At 32.2% G+C, this 21,202-nt stretch overlaps 1 protein-coding gene, 1 long non-coding RNA gene and 1 pseudogene across 2 annotated transcripts; 2 read left to right on the plus strand and 1 right to left on the minus strand.

Annotated features, from left to right (window-relative positions):
- LOC107946641 (pectinesterase 1-like) overlaps positions 1 to 21,202 on the plus strand; it is a 63,824-nt pseudogene that overhangs the window by 37,071 nt on the left and 5,551 nt on the right.
- Positions 1,792 to 3,460, minus strand: LOC107946640 (pectinesterase PPME1). The gene is made up of 4 exons (XM_016881050.2): positions 2,897 to 3,460; positions 2,594 to 2,800; positions 2,265 to 2,506; positions 1,792 to 2,153 (listed from the first exon to the last, which is right to left on the minus strand). Exons 1-4 carry the CDS (start codon positions 3,389 to 3,391, stop codon positions 1,988 to 1,990), a joined length of 1,110 nt encoding a protein of 369 aa, XP_016736539.1. The 5' UTR covers positions 3,392 to 3,460; the 3' UTR covers positions 1,792 to 1,987.
- LOC107946642 (uncharacterized) lies at positions 5,573 to 6,245 on the plus strand. Its single transcript, XR_001696966.2, has 2 exons — positions 5,573 to 5,730; positions 6,022 to 6,245. It is a non-coding gene; the product is annotated as an uncharacterized lncRNA (long non-coding RNA).

Genomic DNA, 21,202 nt, shown 5'->3' on the forward strand with positions numbered 1-21,202 from the left:
ACCTTTTCAAGTAATGGGCCATTCCGATCGGGCCAAATGATATAATTTTGGACTGGACTTGGACTTTGTTTTATTATTTTGGGTTTATTATTATTTTTTGTGAGCCTGGGCTAAATTGGCCTATTACATATCAAACTTGCAATAATATACACTATAAAAATTCAATTCATTAACATAACATATGTATTTCATATCACCCAATACATACTCTCACTCAATTCCATAGCATAATTCATATTTTAAGCGATTCGTGTTATTTTTTTTATTTTGTTCAATTTAGTCCTCTACTTCGAGAATTCACATTGAAGCTCGATCCTATAACTTATATCATTACTATATACTTACCTTGGTGCTCCCGTATATGTGTAACATGAAAATGCAAGCAATTTATATTACTTTAAATTATAAATTTACAAACCATAATTTTCGGCTACTCGTCGATCACTTTCGTTCTTCCTTTCCATCTTGACGATTCGGTGTTGTCGTTAGTTACGAATAAACACAAACACCTCCCATTATCAAATTCCAATCAAAACAGAATCAAATACTAATTTTTTTTACAAATTTTGTGAATTGTTCAATTTAGTCCCTAAAATCTAGACAAACATAACTTTGAATTTAAAGCCTCGGATTAGAATTTGATTACACCAAAACTCATTAGGGACCCTCTATTTTCTATCCTTACCAAAATTCATGAAAATTTTGTATTTTATTCAATTTGGTCCCTAATTTATGAATCTAACAATTAATATTTGCAATTTAGTTCTTTTCATATACTAAGCTTAATTTCTAACAATTTAACACCAAAGTCATTCAATTCTCAACCATGAAAACTTTCTAAAACTTTAACGATTTTACAAATTGGTATCTGGGCTAGCTAAATCAAGCTTGCATGACCTCAAATCTATAAAAAAATTGTAAGAAAATGACTTGAATTACATACCTAATTGCTTGGAAAAATTTTGAGAAATTATAAAGGTTTTCTTGGCCATGGGGGACAAAAAAGGAAAAAAGTGATGTTCATTTTTTTTCCACTAACTTTTTATATATATACTTAGATTAAAGTTTAATTAGGTTTTAGTTAATTTAAAGTTTATTTACAAAAACTAATTACCATCCATCATGCCATCCACTAGCATATATATAAAAGCAATTTACTTTTTATTTTGGTCCGTTAGTTTCTATTTAAGTCCCCAAGTCTTAATCTAAATAAAAATCTGTAGCGATTAAACTTTTACAATTTAATCCCTGAGCCATTATTTCTTACAATTTTGGTTAAATTACTTAACCAAATCTCAATTCATCAATATAGTAACTCTGTAAATATCACTATTAAATATTTTTAGACTTGATTAATGAAAACGAGGTCTTGAAACCGCCTTTTTTGACACCACTAGAAATTAGGTCGTTACAGACTGTCAACCACCATTGATATGCCTCTTCTTTAAGAAGATATACTGCACATGTAACACACTTGTGCGGTGAACATTCCAACTGTTGCTTGAATATTATTAGCATTGTATTTAGAGTAGATAGAAATTTGGATTTGAATTAATTATATAAATAATAAATTTGGATATTCCATTCCACTTTATTTTTATAAATAATGGAATCAAATATCAAAATATACACTCATTATCCACTTATTTGCTAAAATATAAAAGTTCGTAAAATTAAGTTGACTTATTGAACCAGCGTACTTGGGTATATAATGGAGATTATTACCTAATTTTAACTTGATACGATTGATTTTGTTTTAAAAAAAGTTGACAAATATCAACATCCTTACTATTAATAGAAATAATAATGAATTCTGCTTCTTATTGAAAACTTCCTATTTGTTAAAAATACAAGCCTTAGGAAGGAAAAATAAAATGAAATAGAAGGCTAGTTATTTCCACCCGGCGAAGAGGTAGATGAGGGTCTACTTGGATTTCTAATATTGCGAAGATATGCTACTTGCGTGATTAAGTTGACAATGAATGAATTAATTAGGTACTGTTGGAGAAGGAAGCAACCATTTGGTAGCTTCAACATAGTCAAGAACCAAGAATGGTTGAGCTTCTGCATCCGGTAGTTGTTTGACGAATGGCTCCCGTGTCTTGGGATTGGCGCCTTGCCCCGTGCATTTATATTCTCCATAGTAAACAGTTCTGCGTGTCAAGCCATTCTCACCTTATATATCTTAATAACTTTATTAATAAGTTGGGAAAGATTAGTTTACTTGTAGGCATGTCATGTTGTAAGGTTGAGTATTATCTTACTTGGCTCGTTCAGGTTGGAGATTATGAGACCAACCAGCAGGATTGACAACGTTGCCCATTTCAGTATATGCATAAACAACCCTTGGGCTGCTCTTCCAGGCCCTGCCCAAAAATGCATTCTTCGCTGTTCCAGAAATGCTACCATGCACAAACGAATAACCCGTGTCCTCTGATGAACTTTCTCTCGCTTGTGCTGTAATTACTGTAAGTCCCGGATCTCCTTCCACAAATATTTTTGTGTTCTGCATCCCACTTTCCCGGTCAAATATATATAATTATATATGGGGTATAATACATCATATTTCAGTACATGTTGAGAATATTAATACCAGATACAAAGATTTCCCGCTTCCAAAAATGAAATCAACAGTACCACGAATATGGCAATCCTTAAAGAAATGGTTGCCCTTGTCATCGCACAAAGTGTCTTGGAAGCCGATGATTTTACAGTTATAGAAAGCTGACCTATCACCAGAGACTCTCAAAGCAACCGCTTGGGCTCCTACCATTTTCCCGTCTGGCTTAGGAGCAGTGTTCTATATACATAATATGCCACCATAAAAACAAAAACCCTTTAATAATCAAATCAATAAAAGATGGATCATGAATTTCTAAACTCTACATTAACTTACCACTATATTGAGATTAGCACCCACAAAGTAACTACACTCAGTAATAAGAGTGGCACTATCTACGGTTCCATACTGCTTGGCGGTTCCATCAAATGTCAAATTTGGCATGTTTTTAGGATCTCCTAAAAATGTAATAAAAGGCTTATTTCTTTCAATTCTGATTTTCTCTTTGTAAGATCCGGGTCCGATGGATATAATCACACGTTTGGTGTTCCCTGATGGAACGCTCTCGATGGCTTTGGTTATGGTATCGAATTCTCCACCCCCACCTTGCATCACCTTTATAATTCTAGGTTCTGTCTCGGCCTCAACCAATTCAGGGTCTAAGGTGTTACCCCTTTCTTTCACGGGCTTGATAATGCCATTAAACCAAGCATTTACTTGAGATTTATCCGCTGGTATTGGTTGGGACACACCAACCGGAGCAAAGAGGAGAATACTTACACACATTGCTGCAACATAAACTTCACTGCTCTCGATTCTTTTTCCTTCCATTTACTTTTTTTTCCTTTTTTATTTTTAAAATAAGAGTAATATGTTTGTTTTCTTTGTTTATTGAATATTGATGTGTTTGCATTCTAGTGACTCCAATTTATAAGATAAATTTATGAAGAAAAAAAAATCTAAAAAACTGGGCATTGGAGGATTCCTTGCATTTCCATTCATTTGCGTAGTTTTTGGTGCAAGTTTTACTACAGTTCAGACCGAGCATTTCGCGGTTGATCGTTATTAAGTAGTATGTCGAAACCCCTTTTTGAAAACAAAAAAATAGTGTTGATTTATTAAAAATGAAAATTGAAGTCACCACTGATCTTTTATTGAGGTGAGACCGGATCGCCTTGAAAACAATTTTGGGCTACGAATTTTAGTAAGAAAACGGGTTTGGGAGTCAGTTACGCACGAGGAAGAGTTAGCACCCTCGCAACGCCCAAAATTGGTACCTATTTGATTATTAATGTCTTATAGTCAAATGTCGAAAATTGGAAAACATTAAAAACGATCTCCTTTTATTAATAACATATTTTAAAATAATACTTGGATAAATTTGAACGAATGTAAAAAGACCTTTTCATCCCGAGACGACAAAATGTCGTATCCCGTAAGTTAGGATGCAACATTTGAATTCACGAGCATAAGATAACCTTTAAAATCTTTATTGAAACTTTTTATATTTGAAAACTAAAAGATATTTAGCCATTTTAGTTCGACGAGAAAGATCGAAACCCAGTAAGTTAGGGCACGATTTTTTATCGTTCCAAAGACGACATATTGCAAACTTCATTTTCTCCTTTTTTACGAATTTGGATTAAAGCAAAAGTTTAATGCAATATTAACAATGATGTAAATTTAATTTATTCGAAATGAAAAGAAATGAAATGATCAATTTTTGGCAAGTAAGTTGGAAATTTCTACTATAATGCAATGCTTGGAAGTGAAAAGCAATTTTACAAACCTGGAACAATATACATGGGCAAAATACTAAACAAATATGCACGTACAAACCCCAAACACACATAATAATTATCGAACTCGAAATAATATATAAAGTAAACTTAATTCCAAAGAAAAGGTACATAAATAAAACAACATGAAGTAAGTAATAGGCTAAAAAAAACTAGTATGTGAATCAATTTAAGATAAAATGAATACATGAAATGAATTGAAATAAATTATTTAATAAATTGTTTAAAACAACTAATAAAACGCAATATACAAAAATATTTAAGCAAACGAAGTTTAAAGAAAAATTAGAATATACATTATATAAAAAAAATAATAATAAAAAATTAAAAAATAAGTAATATGTATAATTCAAAATAAATAGTATGCATATGGATGGAGTTTAAAACAATACATGGATTAAAACAAATAGTATATATGAATGTAGAATTTAATACAAATAATATCTACAATTTGAAATGAATTGGGTAATTTACAATAAATAGTATAAAAAATTTTGAAATAACAATACATATAAAATTTAAAAATTTTGATGATAATTCTAGAATAATCATACGTGATAAATTCAAAATATTAATATATAATAAATTTAAAAATATTAATGATAAATTTGAAATAAATATACATGATAAATTTAAATAATGTTAATGATGAGTTTAAAATAATAACATATTAAAAATTAAAATAATATTGATAATAAATTTAAAAATATATTAAGCTTGAACATAAAATAATGCTAGATGTAAAATTAAATATATTTAAAGAACAGAATAATGAATATTAAAATAAATAAATAAATAACATATTAAATAGGTAAGGATTAAATTAAATTAAAAACAGAATTGAAGGAAAAAATGAAAATAAGATAAAAAAGGGGGCCGAATGTAATGCACGAATAACTTGGGGGACCAAGTAGGAAATAATTCCCGTCCCTTCAAAATGCAGCGTTTCAACCTGGGCCGAAATGAAACAAAAACAAAATGGAAGGCGAAATTAAAAAAAATTAAAAAAACTGATTTGAACGCGCCACAAAAGAGGGAGGAACAAACGCGGAAATTGACCTTTGAGACAAAACGCGCGGATCAAGCTGCATCCGGGTCGGGTCAGTCGGGTATGGCCTTATACGACGCCGTTTTGGAGACACTGAAGCAGGCCCTAAACGACGTCATTTTTATTACTTTATAAAATCCCAAACCTAATTAGAAAATAAAACAAAATAAAACCTAATTAGAAATTTTTTACCACTTTTAAAGAAAATAAAACGAAAAACAATGCCTTAGGCTATCTTCTCCCCGCTGTTCACAGCCGAAACAATAGCCCCTTCAACTCTGATTTTAACAGAGCAGACAAGGGCCGACGGCAGACTAGCAGAGGTAAATCTTCCCTCTTCATTCTTTTCGTTTTGTATCTTAATAAAAAGATGATAATGCAAAGAGATAAAAAAATTGACAGAATCTGAAAAATCACCTTGAAATAACAGAGCTATTCGATTTGTTTTTTTTATTTATTTCGTGTTCCGTTCACTTTTTACAGATTTTAATTGGCTTTTATAGTCAAAACGAAACTGAAAAATAGATATAAAAAAAGGAAAATAGTTCTTTGCTTCCATTTTGCTATTAGTCCCTTTCTTTTTGCTGCTTGTTTCCTTGTTTGTTGAGTTGCAGGTACATGGCCAGCCTGGAGATGCACGCACGGGGAAGAGGCGCGCCTGGGCTACTGCTGCGGCACGATGGCTGGAGCTTGCTAGGGTTTCAGATTTTGTTTCAGTTTTGGGCCAGGATTGTACTGGGTCTCTGTTTAGTGGGGTTTGGGTATGTAATTTTGGGATTTTAAATTGGGTCAATGTAATGGACATTTGGACTTTTATTTTATTTATTATTTTTATTCATTTTTGGTGTTTATTGAGCCCGGCAATAATTGGGTATTACAGAGTATAAGAGTATACATTGGATAAATTTGTTGCCAAATACATGACATTCGGACTTGGGACAACTATGATCATTGAATAATAATCTTAAATGCAAAACCTGAACCGTGTGCATTTAATTTAAGGATTGAAAATGTTTTACGTTGTTGCCTTCATTTGTTGCCCAGTTAATACTTATTTGTTTATTTTAAAGTTCTTTTGAAATTACTTATTTGTTAGGTTTATATAAATGAAGAACAGTTTAGTACTAAATGGAACTTACCAAATAAGTTTTATGTTTCCTTTTCTTTCATTCATGAAAGGTGACAATTTTATTGATTCATTTTAGGAAACACAATACTGAACATAAAATATCTATTAAGTACAAGATTCTAAATAAAAATATCAATTATTTCAAACAAGTTGTATTAAGTACAAGATTCTAAATAAAAATATCAATTATTTCAAACAAGTTGTGATTATATACAAGATAGGGAATAAATGTTAAAGTATATTATAGGCACAAATTTAAATTAATCTAGTATTTATATTACTTAAAAAGAATCAAATAGTAATTAACAAAGTTAATATTTTTAAAAATTTTACGGTTTTGTAAATGAAATAAATTATTCGTAAATTACAAATGAAAAAAAAAGTTAAAATATATAAAAATATAAAGTACATTTAATATAAATACAATAAACAAATATCTATAACAATATATAAAAATAATATAGGTAACATCATTGAAACTTGCAATAGAAAGTTCCGATAATTTAACTTAAGGTTAGTTTTAGTTTTAATTAATTAATTTTGATTTAAACCAATTTAGACTTTGCACTTCTAATTTGTGACTCAAATAGATTAGTAATTATTTCCAAGTAATTAATTTAGTAATACTTTTCTCCAATATAACAATCCCTTGGGTACTACCCTCAGAATACTTTCCAAGTGTTTTGTTTTAAACTAACTATATTACATTTTGACTTGTTCATTTGCAGATACCATACTTTCACTTTTATATTTAATTGCACAATTATCAGCCCCGACGCACACACGTCAGGGCGTACAGGTGTGACAAACGAAGAAGGTATCTTCACTCCGATTGACATAGGATTAGGAGTAGGAGTAAGCGTAGATGTAGAATTAGATATTGAAGATGAACTTAAACGGGAACTAAGTGAAGGTATCAATGAGCCAACACACTTTCCAATCATTTTTGTAGAGCAACCAACTGATGACCTTAACAAGCATATCTATTTTCAGTTTGAAACAGGAAGTGAAGCCCGAGTATCTACAATTTATTATGATATCGAGTTTGTGATTTTGAGGCTATAGTTCCTTGGAACGAGCTTTGGAGTTGGTTAGGCTTTGGAAAGAAGTGGCTCGTGATGTGGCTATGTAGAAGGTTAAAATTAATACAGTGACAATGTGCTCGAATGATAAGGGGGTCCTTATTCTAGTCATAAAGAACAAATGTCAATTGGAGGTTGTTATGAAACTTAGGAAAAGGAAGAGGAATGACTTTTTGTATATCTATTATTGTACAAGTGCTTGGTATTTATACTAGTACCTAGGAATTATACATGAAAACTAAGGGAATTATACATGAAAACTAACTAGACAAAATCCTAAGTTATAGCCTAGTTTGCATGCTAGAATCATGTTAGAATACATATTTACATGAACATCCTTCCTCAAACTCAAGGTGGTGCTATGGACCGTAGCTTGAGTTTGGAAACTAGGTCATGAAATCTGGTTGCAAGATGAGTCTTTATGAAAATGTTTGCGATCTGAACTGATAAGGAGACAGAAGTAAGGTGTAGAATGCCCTGAGTAACATGATATTGTACAAAATGAAAATAAATCTATGTGTTTTGTACATTCATGAAACACATCATTATTAGCGATATGGATTGCACTGCGATTATTACAATGTAGGGTAGTAGTGACTACCTCTGAATGTACCAACGTCTAAAGTAGAAGTCCTGCACAAATTATGTTAAATAGGTGGTGTCCGCATGTATACGGTTCATGTTGTAATATAGTTACAATGAAGTAGATGAGTACTTCGAGGATTGTACCCAAGGGAGGCGAACACTAAATTAACTCTAACCTAAACATAAATAGATCTAACTAGTACTTTAGATAAATTATATTAAGATAAAACATAAAGATGGATTTTTTTGGGGTTTTTATAATGATAATGAAAATAACAAAAAGGAAATAAACTTTGGGAAATCAATAAGAAAATTGTATCAAATTTGAGCATAGGTAATTAGCTCGCTTCAGCAACATAACTAACTTTCACTTTGGGTTCCTTGTTCAATCAACTAGTTGCTATCCCAGCAGGATCTCTTGATCTTCCACTAAACTAACGAGTCGACATGAACTACTTATCTCTCGACCTCACAGTTCAAACTGATTTAGGGCTAAGGTGTTCACGGATAAACCATACCAATTTTGGGTTAATTGCTACCTAAATGACTTTCTAAGGTCGTCAAGCCCAGTGTTTAAGTTCTTCATCTCCTGAACAGTTGATTCGTTGAGAAAACCCTACACAACAATCAATCAATCATACCTCCACTCACTAACCCCCCATAAGAGGATTAGTTCACCATGGATCTAAAAAATGTAATAAACTTGATGCGAAAGATAAACATTAATAAAAATCAAGAGAGAAAGGTTTAAAAAAAGCCTGAATTGTATTGATTAGAGGACGAAATCCACAAAGAGTTGATCAAGTTCCAAAAATCAGATCTCCTGACAAATGTAAATAACAAAAATGAAAATAACATAAAGCCTAATAAAAAGCGAAAAATTAAAAACTGAAACTATGAAGAAAATTATACAATATGAAAAGTTGTGCTTAACAAGTGTTAAATAATCCTATTTATAGTGTTAGGGTTGTTGTCGTCTTCAACCCTAGGTCAGTTGACATTCTCGTGTTTAATATTTGATTGTGCAGACCAAAACACCCCTAATTTGTAAGTATTTCTCGTATAGGACTGGTGTCACAACATCAAAGGTAGTATGCTCGTACTTAGGTTAACTTCAGGGGTGTGTCACTACAGTGAAGACAATATTGTAATTCTTGGTCTTTGCTCCCTATGTTGCAACATCAAACTCCCTATGTTGCAACATAGTGACCAATATTGAGTTGGTATGCCTTTAATGGTCTCCTGCACACTCACAAAGTATATTAACTCCCCTTTAGGCATCATTTGACCCCTAAGGTCAATAAAAGACTCAAATTATACTTTTTATTGAATGTAAATGATACTAAGAAAACTTTATTAAAACATAATCAAAATGCTTGTATTCAAGCTCTTTAAGTGCGAAAACTAGTTTAATCTACTACATAGAATTACGGCAGATCAAAATCCCCCACACTTAAGTCATTGCTTATCCTCAAGCAAAGCAAACAAAAATGGTAATTAAAAGAAGACCTTTGAGAAAATATGGTACAAATGTAGGTTTTGGAGCACATGACTAAGCATTTCATATTTACACATAATCTTGGCATGATATATAGCTAATCTCCTCTAGACTTATCAACGTCCAGAGTAGAAATCCTGCACAAAAGATGTGAAAGGCGGTATCTGTAAGTATATAGGTCAGATTCTAATATAGTTAAAACAAAGTAGGTAAGTGCTCCAAGGATCGTATGTAAGGGAAGCGAGCAGTAAATTAATTCTAATCTAAATATAAATAGATCTAATTGGTACTTGAATTGAATTATAGTACAAAGCATTAAAAGAAGGGTTTTGGATAAACTATACTCAAAATAATAAAGAAGGAAATAAAGTAAAAGAACAGTAAATAAATGAAAAACAAGAAATCAAATAATCAAATATGTATCAAATCTGGGCATGAGTGAGTAGCTTGCTTTGGTAGTCATAATCAACTATCATCTTAGGGTTTCTTGTTCAATCAACTAGTCAATACCCTAGTAGGATCTTCTGATTTGTCCATTGAAATACTGAGTCAACAAGAACTACTTATCTTTTGACCTTATAGTCTAGACTAGTTCAAGGTTAGGGTGTTCACGGATAAGCCATACCAAATTTGGGTTAATTCTCACCTTATTAACTTCCTAGGGTTGTCAGGCCCAGGGTTTATGTAACACCCATAACCCTTATCTGTCACCGAAATAGGGTTATGAAGCATCACCAAACTTTACAGATAAAATACGAACATTTCATAACATTTAGTAAATATATTAGAAACCAATCATAAAATACTCATATTGTCCCTTGTATGAGCCCTCGATGCCCAATATACACCTTAGAAGTGAATCGGGACTAAACCGGATACTCAGAGAATTTTTCCCAAAATCTCAAAAATTTTCTTAGGAGCAAGGGACACACGCCCGTGTGGCCGGCCGTGTGGCTCACACGGTTAGGAGACACGCCCATGTCTTAGGTTGTGTGGGCATTTGTGTGAGGCACACGGCCATGTCCTAGCCCGTGTCCATACTCGTGTAACTCTCTGACTTGGGTCACACGGCTAACCACATGCCTGTGTGCTTGGCCATGTGTAGGGTGTAGGGGTTACACAGCCAAGCCATACGCCTATGTGCTAGGCCGTGTGCAAAAACCTGGGCATTTTATTTCTAAATTTTAATATGCAAGGGACACATGGCCAGACCACATGCCCATGTGCTAGGCCGTGTGTGTCTCTACCTGTATGGACGAAAATAGGCCATTTTTTGGCTTCTTTTCTCACCCATCCATGACTTCTACCGACACACCTCAAATTTCTTACATATAGGCCATAATAAGATTTCTAAAACAACCAATTCCTAACTTTAATATGGTCAAATTATTATATATATTTCAACATTCTAATTAGAACATGAAACAATTCACACATACAACTACTTATATCAACATGTTTTACCAATTTATTCATCACTAAGCCTAGGAACTATCCATCCATTAACCACCCTAATACTATACCAAACATGATAGAACCATTCATATATAAATTAACTTGAAACATAAACAAAATGTAATTATTGACATTTACACAACCATTTCAATCGTTATACATGCCATATAAACCATAATATGTATTGCAAAATCTACCAGAACAAGTTGGATAGTGTGGCTCAATGTGTTGACCCGACCTCTCGACTTCTCAAAAATATACAAAGAATATTAAACAATACAAGTAAGCTTAATGAAGCTTAGTAAGTTCGTTGGCTTTAAACATAAATCTTACCGAACACACTAAAACAATTCATTTAAATATATATACATCGTTCGATATACATTTCCTGCAAATTACAACTTCAGTTGATGAATTCACTTATTTTAGCTCAATATCAATAATAACTTTAAGTCTTTAAACATTAATTCTATATGTCACTTACCAACCCTTGTCAAATCAGAGAACGTCTTACGGATATGTGTACATCTTATATAGAAGCCTGAAGGCTACACAGAAGCACATACGTGCTAAACAGAAACCCATAAAGGTTAGACAGAAGTTCATAGGAGCTGAACGAAAACCCATACGGGTTAAACTGAAGCTCCAAAAAGCTGAACGGAAACCCATAAGGGTTAAACTGAAACTCATATGAGTTAAATGAAGCTCATGAGAGCTAAACGAAAAGTAAACATGAAAGATTGCAACAAATGCTGAACCTCAGTTTACTTGGGTAATTTGTCGTCCATTCATCCTTTGCACAGAATGACAGTATTCAATCCCGCGTTCCGTTCGTTTCGAACATTCAATTCAATTTCTTAACTTTAACAATAATGTTATTTTCAACAAATGATATGAATAAATACATAATACTATTTATTAATTTAATATATAACATTAAAGTTTAACCATATGAACTTACTTGGGTTAAATTGTGGAATTTGTAGTAGTTCAGGGGATATTCTGCTAATTTTCCTTTTTCACCATTATCTACAGGCTCTTGATATAGAGTAAAACTATGAAAAGCCAGCTTTAGAAGCTCTCCTATGGCTATTTTTGGCTGAAGATTGATGAAGAAATGTCTAGAAATTCAATTTGGTCATTGTTTTATTTTTACCTTAATTTCCCAAATGACCATTTTGTCCCTAAATCACCTAATTTCAAGATTTTTCTCTGTTTATGCCGCCTCAGGCTTATAATAGGCATCTAATGACCTTTTTGGTCCTCTTTTATTCACAACTTAAGATATTTAGTCACTATTTCTTTAATTAACAAGTTTTGCACCTTTTTCAATCTAATCCTTTTTATTTAATTAACTATCAAAACATTAAAATTTTCTAACGAAACTTTAATAATAACTCAATGACACTCTGTAAATATTTATAAAAATATTTATGGCTCGATTTATGAAATTGAGGTCTCGATACCTCTATTTCGAAACCACTTAACTTAATACTTTATTCTAAAACACAATTCACTATTTCAAAAGTCTTCCTAAAATCACATTTAATTCATAAATATTAAATAATAAAGTTTTCAAACTCACTCGTCGTATTTAGTGGTCTCGAACCACTATTTCTGACACCACTAAAATTTGGGTTGTTATAGTTTAGATTCTTCATTTCCTGAACAACTGATCCGTTAAGAAATCCCTATAAAACAGTTAATTATTCATGGATCTAATAAACGATATAAAATTTATGTAAAGAATGAATCTAAAGAACAATTGAAGAATAGAGTTTAGGGGAAGCCTGATTTGTATTGAAATTAAACTTAGAATCCTCACAGATTTTGACAGTAATTCTAGAATTTGATTTCTCCACAAAAGTAAATAACAAGAACAAAAATCTAAAACCTAAGAAAAAGGGAAAAACTAAAGAATAAATCTAAAGAGAGAATTATACAATATGAAAAGTGTCTATAACATGTGCTAAATGAGCCTATTTATAGATTTTAGGGTGGTCGTTGTCTTCAACCCTAGGTTAGTTACTGTACTCGTGCTTAACATTTGATTGTGCAGACTAAAATATCCCTGGCTCATAATTAGTTGCCATACAGAGGTGATGTCGGACACACCAGGTCCTGTGTCGCGACATCGAGGGTAGTATGCTCAACTTCAACGTGTCTTTAAAGGTATGTCACGACATCCTCAGGCTATGTTGCGACATTGAAGGCAGTCTTGGAATTCTTCTATTTTCCTCCCTATGTTGCGATGTCAAATGCTCCGTGTTACAACCTAGCAACTAGTATCGAGTTAGTATGCTTTCTAATGGTCTCCTATGTAACACCCCTAACCCGTATCCGTCGCCAGAACAGGGTTACGGAGCATTACCGAAATAAATAGATCAAATAGAAACATTTCATATTATTTAACATTCATGTCACATATTATTCATAAAGTCCCTTATATGATCCCTCGAGGCTCAAAACATACATTAGAAACAAGTTGGGACTACACCGGGTACTCAGGGAATTTTCAAGAAATTTCAAAATTTTTCCTAGGTGTAGGGGACACAAGCCTGTGTGGTTAGGCCGTGTGGCTCACATGGCTACATGGCTAATAGACACGCCCGTGTCTTAGGCCATGTGGGCATTCAAAATAGGGCACATGGTCGTGTCCCAACCCATGTCTGTACCAATGTAACTCTCTGACTTGGGTCATACGGCCAAGTCACATGCCCGTGTGCTAGGTTGTGTGTAGGTGCAGGGGTCACACGGCCAAGCCACACGCCCGTGTGCCAGGTTGTGTGAAAAATCTTAAGCATTCTGTTTTTAATTTTAAAGATGCAGGGGGCACACGGTCAAAACACACGCTCATGTGACAAATGGCTGAGACACACGCTCGTGCCTCTGCTCGTGTGGACAAAAGAAGGCCATTTCCTAGCCATATTTCTCACCCAAACTTGTCTTCCACCTACAATAACACTTAAATACATTCTCAAACCATATCAAAACACTTAAAACAAACCAAAACCATATCTTAAACTTGACATATTACACATACAACCAAACTGCTTTTAGGCACCCCAATAGACAATTTATTAATATGTCATTCCAAAACTTATACTTACCTAGATACCAAATGCATATATGCTTAATCAATTTCATACTTCAAACATGATAATACCATATATTTACATCAAAACATGACCATTACAAGCCATTCCAATGGATAATTACAACCAAACCATTTATATGCCAACATTGGCCAAGTTAACCTATACATGCCATTATAACCAAAGTTAATTTACTAAATATACCGATATGAGTCGATGGATAGTGTGATGATATCTCCGCCAAGCTTTCAACCCAACGAGCCTCTGAATTACTATAGAATAGAGGGAAATAAAACAGAGTAAGCGTATTATGCTTAGTAAGTTCATATAACGGTAAATTAACTTACCAATCATTTACATTTAAAGTAAGCATGCAAAGTTCATCCAAAGAAATTTGGCAATTTTCCTAAACACATATAACCTCAAGAAACATGTTAGTCATGTAGTTCATGTGAGCATCATGAAACAAGGATGAGCTCATCATGTAACAATTTTCATATACATATGCTTTCCACATCATATATCCATATAACATGTACATTTCCATAATAATTCATCTCAAGTTCATATTATTTCATGTCAAAACTTTGCCTGTTGAATTTATTTGAAATATCGAGGGATACACAGGTAGTATGTAATACCTCGAAAATTACTACAGTAAGAAAGTAAGGTATTATCCTTGATATAGTAAAATAAGGAAATAAAGTGACAAAAAAGGAAATTTCGACTTATGTCAACATTGGGAAGTGTATTATGATTTATTAATTCAATAAAGGACTAAATCGTAAAAGTAAGAAAAGTTTTGTGGCTCAAGAGTAAATATTCAAAATTTAAGGGGTTAAAGTGTAAATATGAAAAAGTTAAAAAAACCAATAGTGTAAATATTTTAAGGGTGTAATGATCTAGAAACTAAGGACAATGGATGAATTAGGACCAAATTGAATAGGCGAAGAATTATGAGGGACTAAATCACAATTTTACCAAATTAAGTGATGACTCAATGATGAAATTTTAAAATATTATAAAGGGAAAATGGTCAATTAGAAAGAGAGAGAACTCTAGAAGGCAATGGTGATATTAGAGATATTTTGATGATATATTATAATTATTTAATTAGATAAATATTATTTTATTCATATTTTAATAAGATATTTTATCATTATTTTATTTAGTATATAAGGAAAGAAAGAAGAAGAATTCTCTTCATCTTTCCATGCACCTACGTGAGAAGAGAAAAGAAGAAAGAAATTTTCCTTTCTTTATAATTTGGTCCTTTTACCAAAAATTCACCATTTTCACTTAGAAATCAAAAGAATTCCCATAGCTACCAAGAGAGAAAAATAATAAGGAGACTATGGGGAGCTAGAATATCAAGTTAGATTCAAGAAATAGAAGCCGAAGGAGAGATAAAATCAAGTTAAAGATTGAAATCAATAGAACAAGGTAAGAACATCAAGATTTTAATATATTTTTAAGTTTGATATTATTGAAAAAGAATGAAAATGATGTTAAAGTAGTGTTTTCTTATATAAGGTTCTATGTTCATGATATGTTAGTGAAGGGAAATATTGTAGAGAAAGGAAAGGAGGGTGTTATAAACTTGGTTATCAACATTTTTCACTAAAACAGTTTTGGACAGCAACAGTAGTCTGACTTTGAAAATTCACCAAAAATTGTAGAAATTGAATTAGAGGTTAATTAAAGTATTAAATTGAATCCTATTGAGCCTAGTTTTACATATAAGAAATGATGTAAGCAAAAGAGTTTCATATTATGAGATATATGAATTTTTGTGAGACAAGGTCAGATTGATTTCGGGTTCCCCTGTTCTGACTTTGGAAATTTATCAAAAATTGTAAAAAAAATTAAGGTTTTAAATTTATATGTTAAAATTTTTAATGAGTCTATTTTTAATAAAACAAATGTAGACGTCATCCAAACCCCGTACTAAGAGATAATTTATTTTTAGTAAAGAAAGGTCGAAGCTGTTAAATAGCAAAATAGAGATAAATTTGAAGATTTTACTGTACTTATTGGATAATTTATAAATTCTGAAAGTTTTATGGTAGAAATATATTTGAGCCTAGTTTTAAAAAAATCAAGTGGGTCTTAATTTAGAATTCTGTAGCTCAAGATATAAATAATTTAGTGACTATGACTCAAGTGGACAACTTTGATATGAACATATAAGCATGTTATATACTAAAAGCTAAAGATTCTAACAAATATATATATATACATTAAAGATGTGGAATGGAGAGGAGGAGGAAAATATATATGAATATTCAGCTAGCATGGGTTTACATTAAAAATGGCTAATTTGCATGTTCTAGGCTCAGAGACTAAATTGAATAAAAGTAAAATTTTAGGGGCAATTTTGTAAAAATTTCAAAATTTCCAAATTGCATGAAATGAATTGTTATATTGTCTAAATTAATATATTGAAATAAATTATTAATATCAAGTGGGTTTAGTGCTTTAATTTTGTTGTATGATGATATTATAAAGTGATTTTGTTAAATATTAATGTTAGTATCAAATTATGAAAATAGTTAAAATATTAGGGTTTGGTATTAAATTTCTATTTTATTAAGGGCTGTATGATAGCCTAGAATATTTGGATAAATTATTAATTGATAAAAATTAGTTGATTTGATAGATTAACTAGTTAAGGGACTAAATTATAAAACTTGTAAAAGTGGAGGTAATTGTGTAAATTTGAAAAAATGAAGGGTATAAATTGTGAAATGAATTGGAACTGAAATATATGCTAATGAATGAGTAATTTCAAATATATGATCAAAATTTCGTAGATACTTGAGAAAAAGGAAAAATAGCAGAATAGTCCCTAAACTTCTGCAATTATTACAATTCAATTCAGGTAAGTTCGTATGGTTAAACTATGATGTTTATTTATTGAATTGATGAATGATATTACGTATTTATTCATATTTATTTGTGAAAATAAAATTATTTTTAAATTATGAAATTGAATTAAATGTTCAAAACGAGTGGAACGTGGGATTGAGTACAATCATTCTGTGGCAAAGGATGAATTGACGAATAAAACGATAACTGGGTTATGGCACTATGAATGTAAGACCATGGTTGGGCCATGGCAATGTTTATATGTAAGACCATAGTTGGACTATAGCATTTTGATGATAAAACCATAACTGGGTTTTGGCAGTACTAATGTAAAGGGTGAATCGACGGCAAATTACCCCAGTAAACCGAGGTTCAGCATTTGTTACGACTTTCATGTGAGCTTTCATGTTTACTTTCCGTTTAGATCTTATGAGCTTTAGTTAACTCATATGAGTTTCCGTTTAACCCCTATGAGTTTCCATTCAACTTTTTTGAGCTTCAGTTTAACCCTTATGGGTTTCCGTTCAACTCTTACGAGCTTCCGTTCAACCCTTATGGGTTTCCGTTTAGCTCTCATGAGCTTTTGTTTAGCCCGTAAGTCATTCTTCGAATGGTAAGTTATCGGGAGTTTTCTTGGATGATATATGTATATGAAGTAAAAGATGATATGTATCATAAAATGTATGTAACACCCCTAACTCGTATCCGTCATCGAAATAGGGTTATAGAGTATTACCAGAACTTACGGAATGATTACAGGCATTTTATTCTATTTTATCGTACGTGTTAGAAAATGTATCGTAACGTTCCTTATTAGGGCCCTCGAGGCCCAAAACATACATTAGAAACAAGTCGGGACTAAATCAGAAACTCAGAGAATTTTTCGTGAAATTTCAAAATTTTGCCTAGGTACAGGGGTCACATGCCCGTATGGTCAGGCCGTGCGGCTCACACGACCAGGTGACACACCCATGTCCTAGGCCGTGTGGTATATGAAGTAGGTCACACGGCCATGTCCCCAGCTCGTGTAACTCTCTGACTTGGAAAACATTAAGGTGCAGAGGTCACATGGCCAAGCCACATGCCCGTGTGCCAGGCCGTGTGAAAAATACTGAGCATTTTATTTTGAATTTTAAGATGCAGGGGACACACGACCAGAACACATGCCCATGTCTCTGCCCGTGTGGACAAAATAAGGCCATTTCCAAGCCTTATTTCTCACCCATTTGATCATCCACCTACACAAACATTTTAACACATCCAAAAGCCAATCCAAAACATTTAAATCATGCCAAACTCAAGTATCATACATGCCATATCACTTCATAAATCCATGTTTGTGAATTTATCTACTTGACCATATTTACTCAATATCATACTAATATTCATAAACCAAATTAAGCACTTATATCAAACATGAAATTAACTCATATTAATATACCAAAACACATTCATCACAAGCCATTCCAATGGCTATTTACAACCAAAATATTTGTATGCTAACATTGGCTAACCAAAACCTATACATGTCATTATATCTATAATCAGTATCATATTTGTACCGAAATGTGCCGGTGGATAATGTGAGTGATCTCTGCCAAGCGTCCAGTCCAATGAGCTTTCGTATTACTACAAAATAGATAAAATGCAACAGAGTAAGCATATTATGTTTAGTATGTTGGTATAACAAGAAATTAACTTACCATTCATTTGAACATTAAGTAAAAATACACATGCATTCCAAACAACTTGGTCATAGGTTAAGCACACAATCTCATCAAATATATTAGTTATTCATTTCATGTAAATGTCAATAACAAAGATGAGCTCATCAAATACCAAGTTCCATGCATTTCATGTATTTTTCAAATATTGATTTCAGATATTGATTTTACTTGTCTTCATGTAAGAATTTCACCCGTTGAATCATTTGAAATCTCGACGGATACGAGGGTAGTACACATAAAGTGTACAAATTAGAAATCCATCAATTCATGTCCGGGAGTACTCATTAGAGCACTTAAACAGAAAGCTCTCTCTCAAGCACTATAACGGGAAGCTCATTGAGCCATGTAACGGAAGGCTTATTCAGGCTTAATAATGGAAAGCTCACAAAGAGCCTATATCGGGTAGCTCTGAAGAGCACTTAATGAGAAGCTCCGAAGAGCACTTTAACAGAGAGCACCGGATAGCCATATAACGAGAAGTTCAAGCGAGCACTAACAGAAAGCTCCGAAGAGCCTTTAACGGGAAGCTCACAAAGAGCTTATAAACAGAACACTCATAAGAGCGTAGGTGTGTCTACAACATATGCATATCACAACCAGTTGGGATGCTCCAAAGAGAATTTAACGGGAAGCTCGCAAGAACACTATAATGGGAAGCTTTAGAGGGCTTATAACGGGATGCTCTTTCGAGCTATGATATGTCTGCAACAAATGCAGGACCACTACCATTTCAGGAGACAAAACCTTGTATCCAATCGAATTTCATTCGTTCAAATGGGATTTGACATTTATCAGTTTTTTTTGGATATGTGATCAGATTTCATATACATAGCCAATACACAAATCACATACAATTTATTCAAATCAATTCAAACATATAATTACACAATTAAGTTACACGAATTACCTCGACTAATTGTTCGTGACTTGTAATCTACTAATCTGATACTTTTTCTTTACCACGATCTACTTCCGTACTTGGTCTATCCAGATCTATATAAGTAAATTTAGCTCAGTTTAATATAATTTACATTCAATTCTATCCAAGTCAATATTTTGCCCCTATACTTTTACTAAATGATGATTTCGTCCCTAGGCTCGGAAAATGAAATTCATGTAATTTTATTCCTTATTCCAAGCCTAAATACTTTCATATATACCAATAGTAGCCCATAAATTCAATGAAATTTTAGAATTTCACATAAATTTAACAATTTTACAAATTAATCCCTAAAACATGATTTCGTCCAAAATTCCTTAATACAATACCTTTAAATACCCATCAACATCTCAATTTCATCATCTAATAACTAAAATCATATGAACTTATCAATGTTATCTTCCAAAACTTTCAACAAAATCAAAAACTAATGAAATAGTAAGTTAGACCTAGTTGTAAAAGTCCAAAAACATAAAAATTTCAAGGAAAAAGTAAGAATTAAACTTAGATGAAGCTAAAATATGAAAAACCAACTTAAACCTAGGGGTGAGCAAAACTCGATTCGACTTGAAAAAATTGAAAAAAATTCGAATTTCAAGTTAAACGAATCGAGTTATTCGAGTTAATTGAGTTATTCGAATCAAGTTGAATTTTTTTTCGAATTTCGAGTTCGAATCGAGTTGAGTTTTCGAATTCGAATAACTCGAATAATTCGAATAATTCGAATATCAAACTATAATATTTTACATTTTTACCCCAAACTCCCAAACCTTTTTACTTTTCCCTCAAAACTTTTACTCCTTCCCACTTTCCCCCCCCAAACTTTTATTCTCCTCCCCTCCCAACCCCCAATCTACCCAAAATCCATTTCCCACCAAAATTTTAATCTCCCATTTATTTTTTCTCAAAATTTTACTCCCAAAAACCCTCAAAACCTTTTATTTTCCCCCAAAATTTTTACTTCCTCCCACTTTTCCCCTAAAACTTTTATTTCCTTCCCATCCCACCTCCCATCTATCCCAAACCCTCCCCCCTCCAATTTTTTTTAATATTTTCCCTCCAAACTATTTACTTTCCCTCAAACTTTTATTCTCCAAAACTTTTTATTTTTCCCCTAAACTTTTACTCCTCACCCTTTACTCTCAAATAAAAAATCAAAATTATCCAAAAAAATCACTAAACATAAATAGTAATAAATTTATTTATATCTACTATTTATATTATTAAATTAAATTTCACATTTTATATTATTTATATTATTAAATTGTTTAGTCATATTGAATATTTATATTAAAATTGAATTATTAATTATGCCATAAAATATTCGTGTTAAAATTTTATATTGGTATCAATTTCACATTTTATTTTTAAAATAACTTTTATTAAAAATCATATTTTTACATTTAATATATTTTT

The sequence above is a fragment of the Gossypium hirsutum genome, chromosome D12 (genome assembly GCF_007990345.1).
Source record: "Gossypium hirsutum isolate 1008001.06 chromosome D12, Gossypium_hirsutum_v2.1, whole genome shotgun sequence".
Classification (NCBI taxonomy): Eukaryota; Viridiplantae; Streptophyta; class Magnoliopsida; order Malvales; family Malvaceae; genus Gossypium; species Gossypium hirsutum.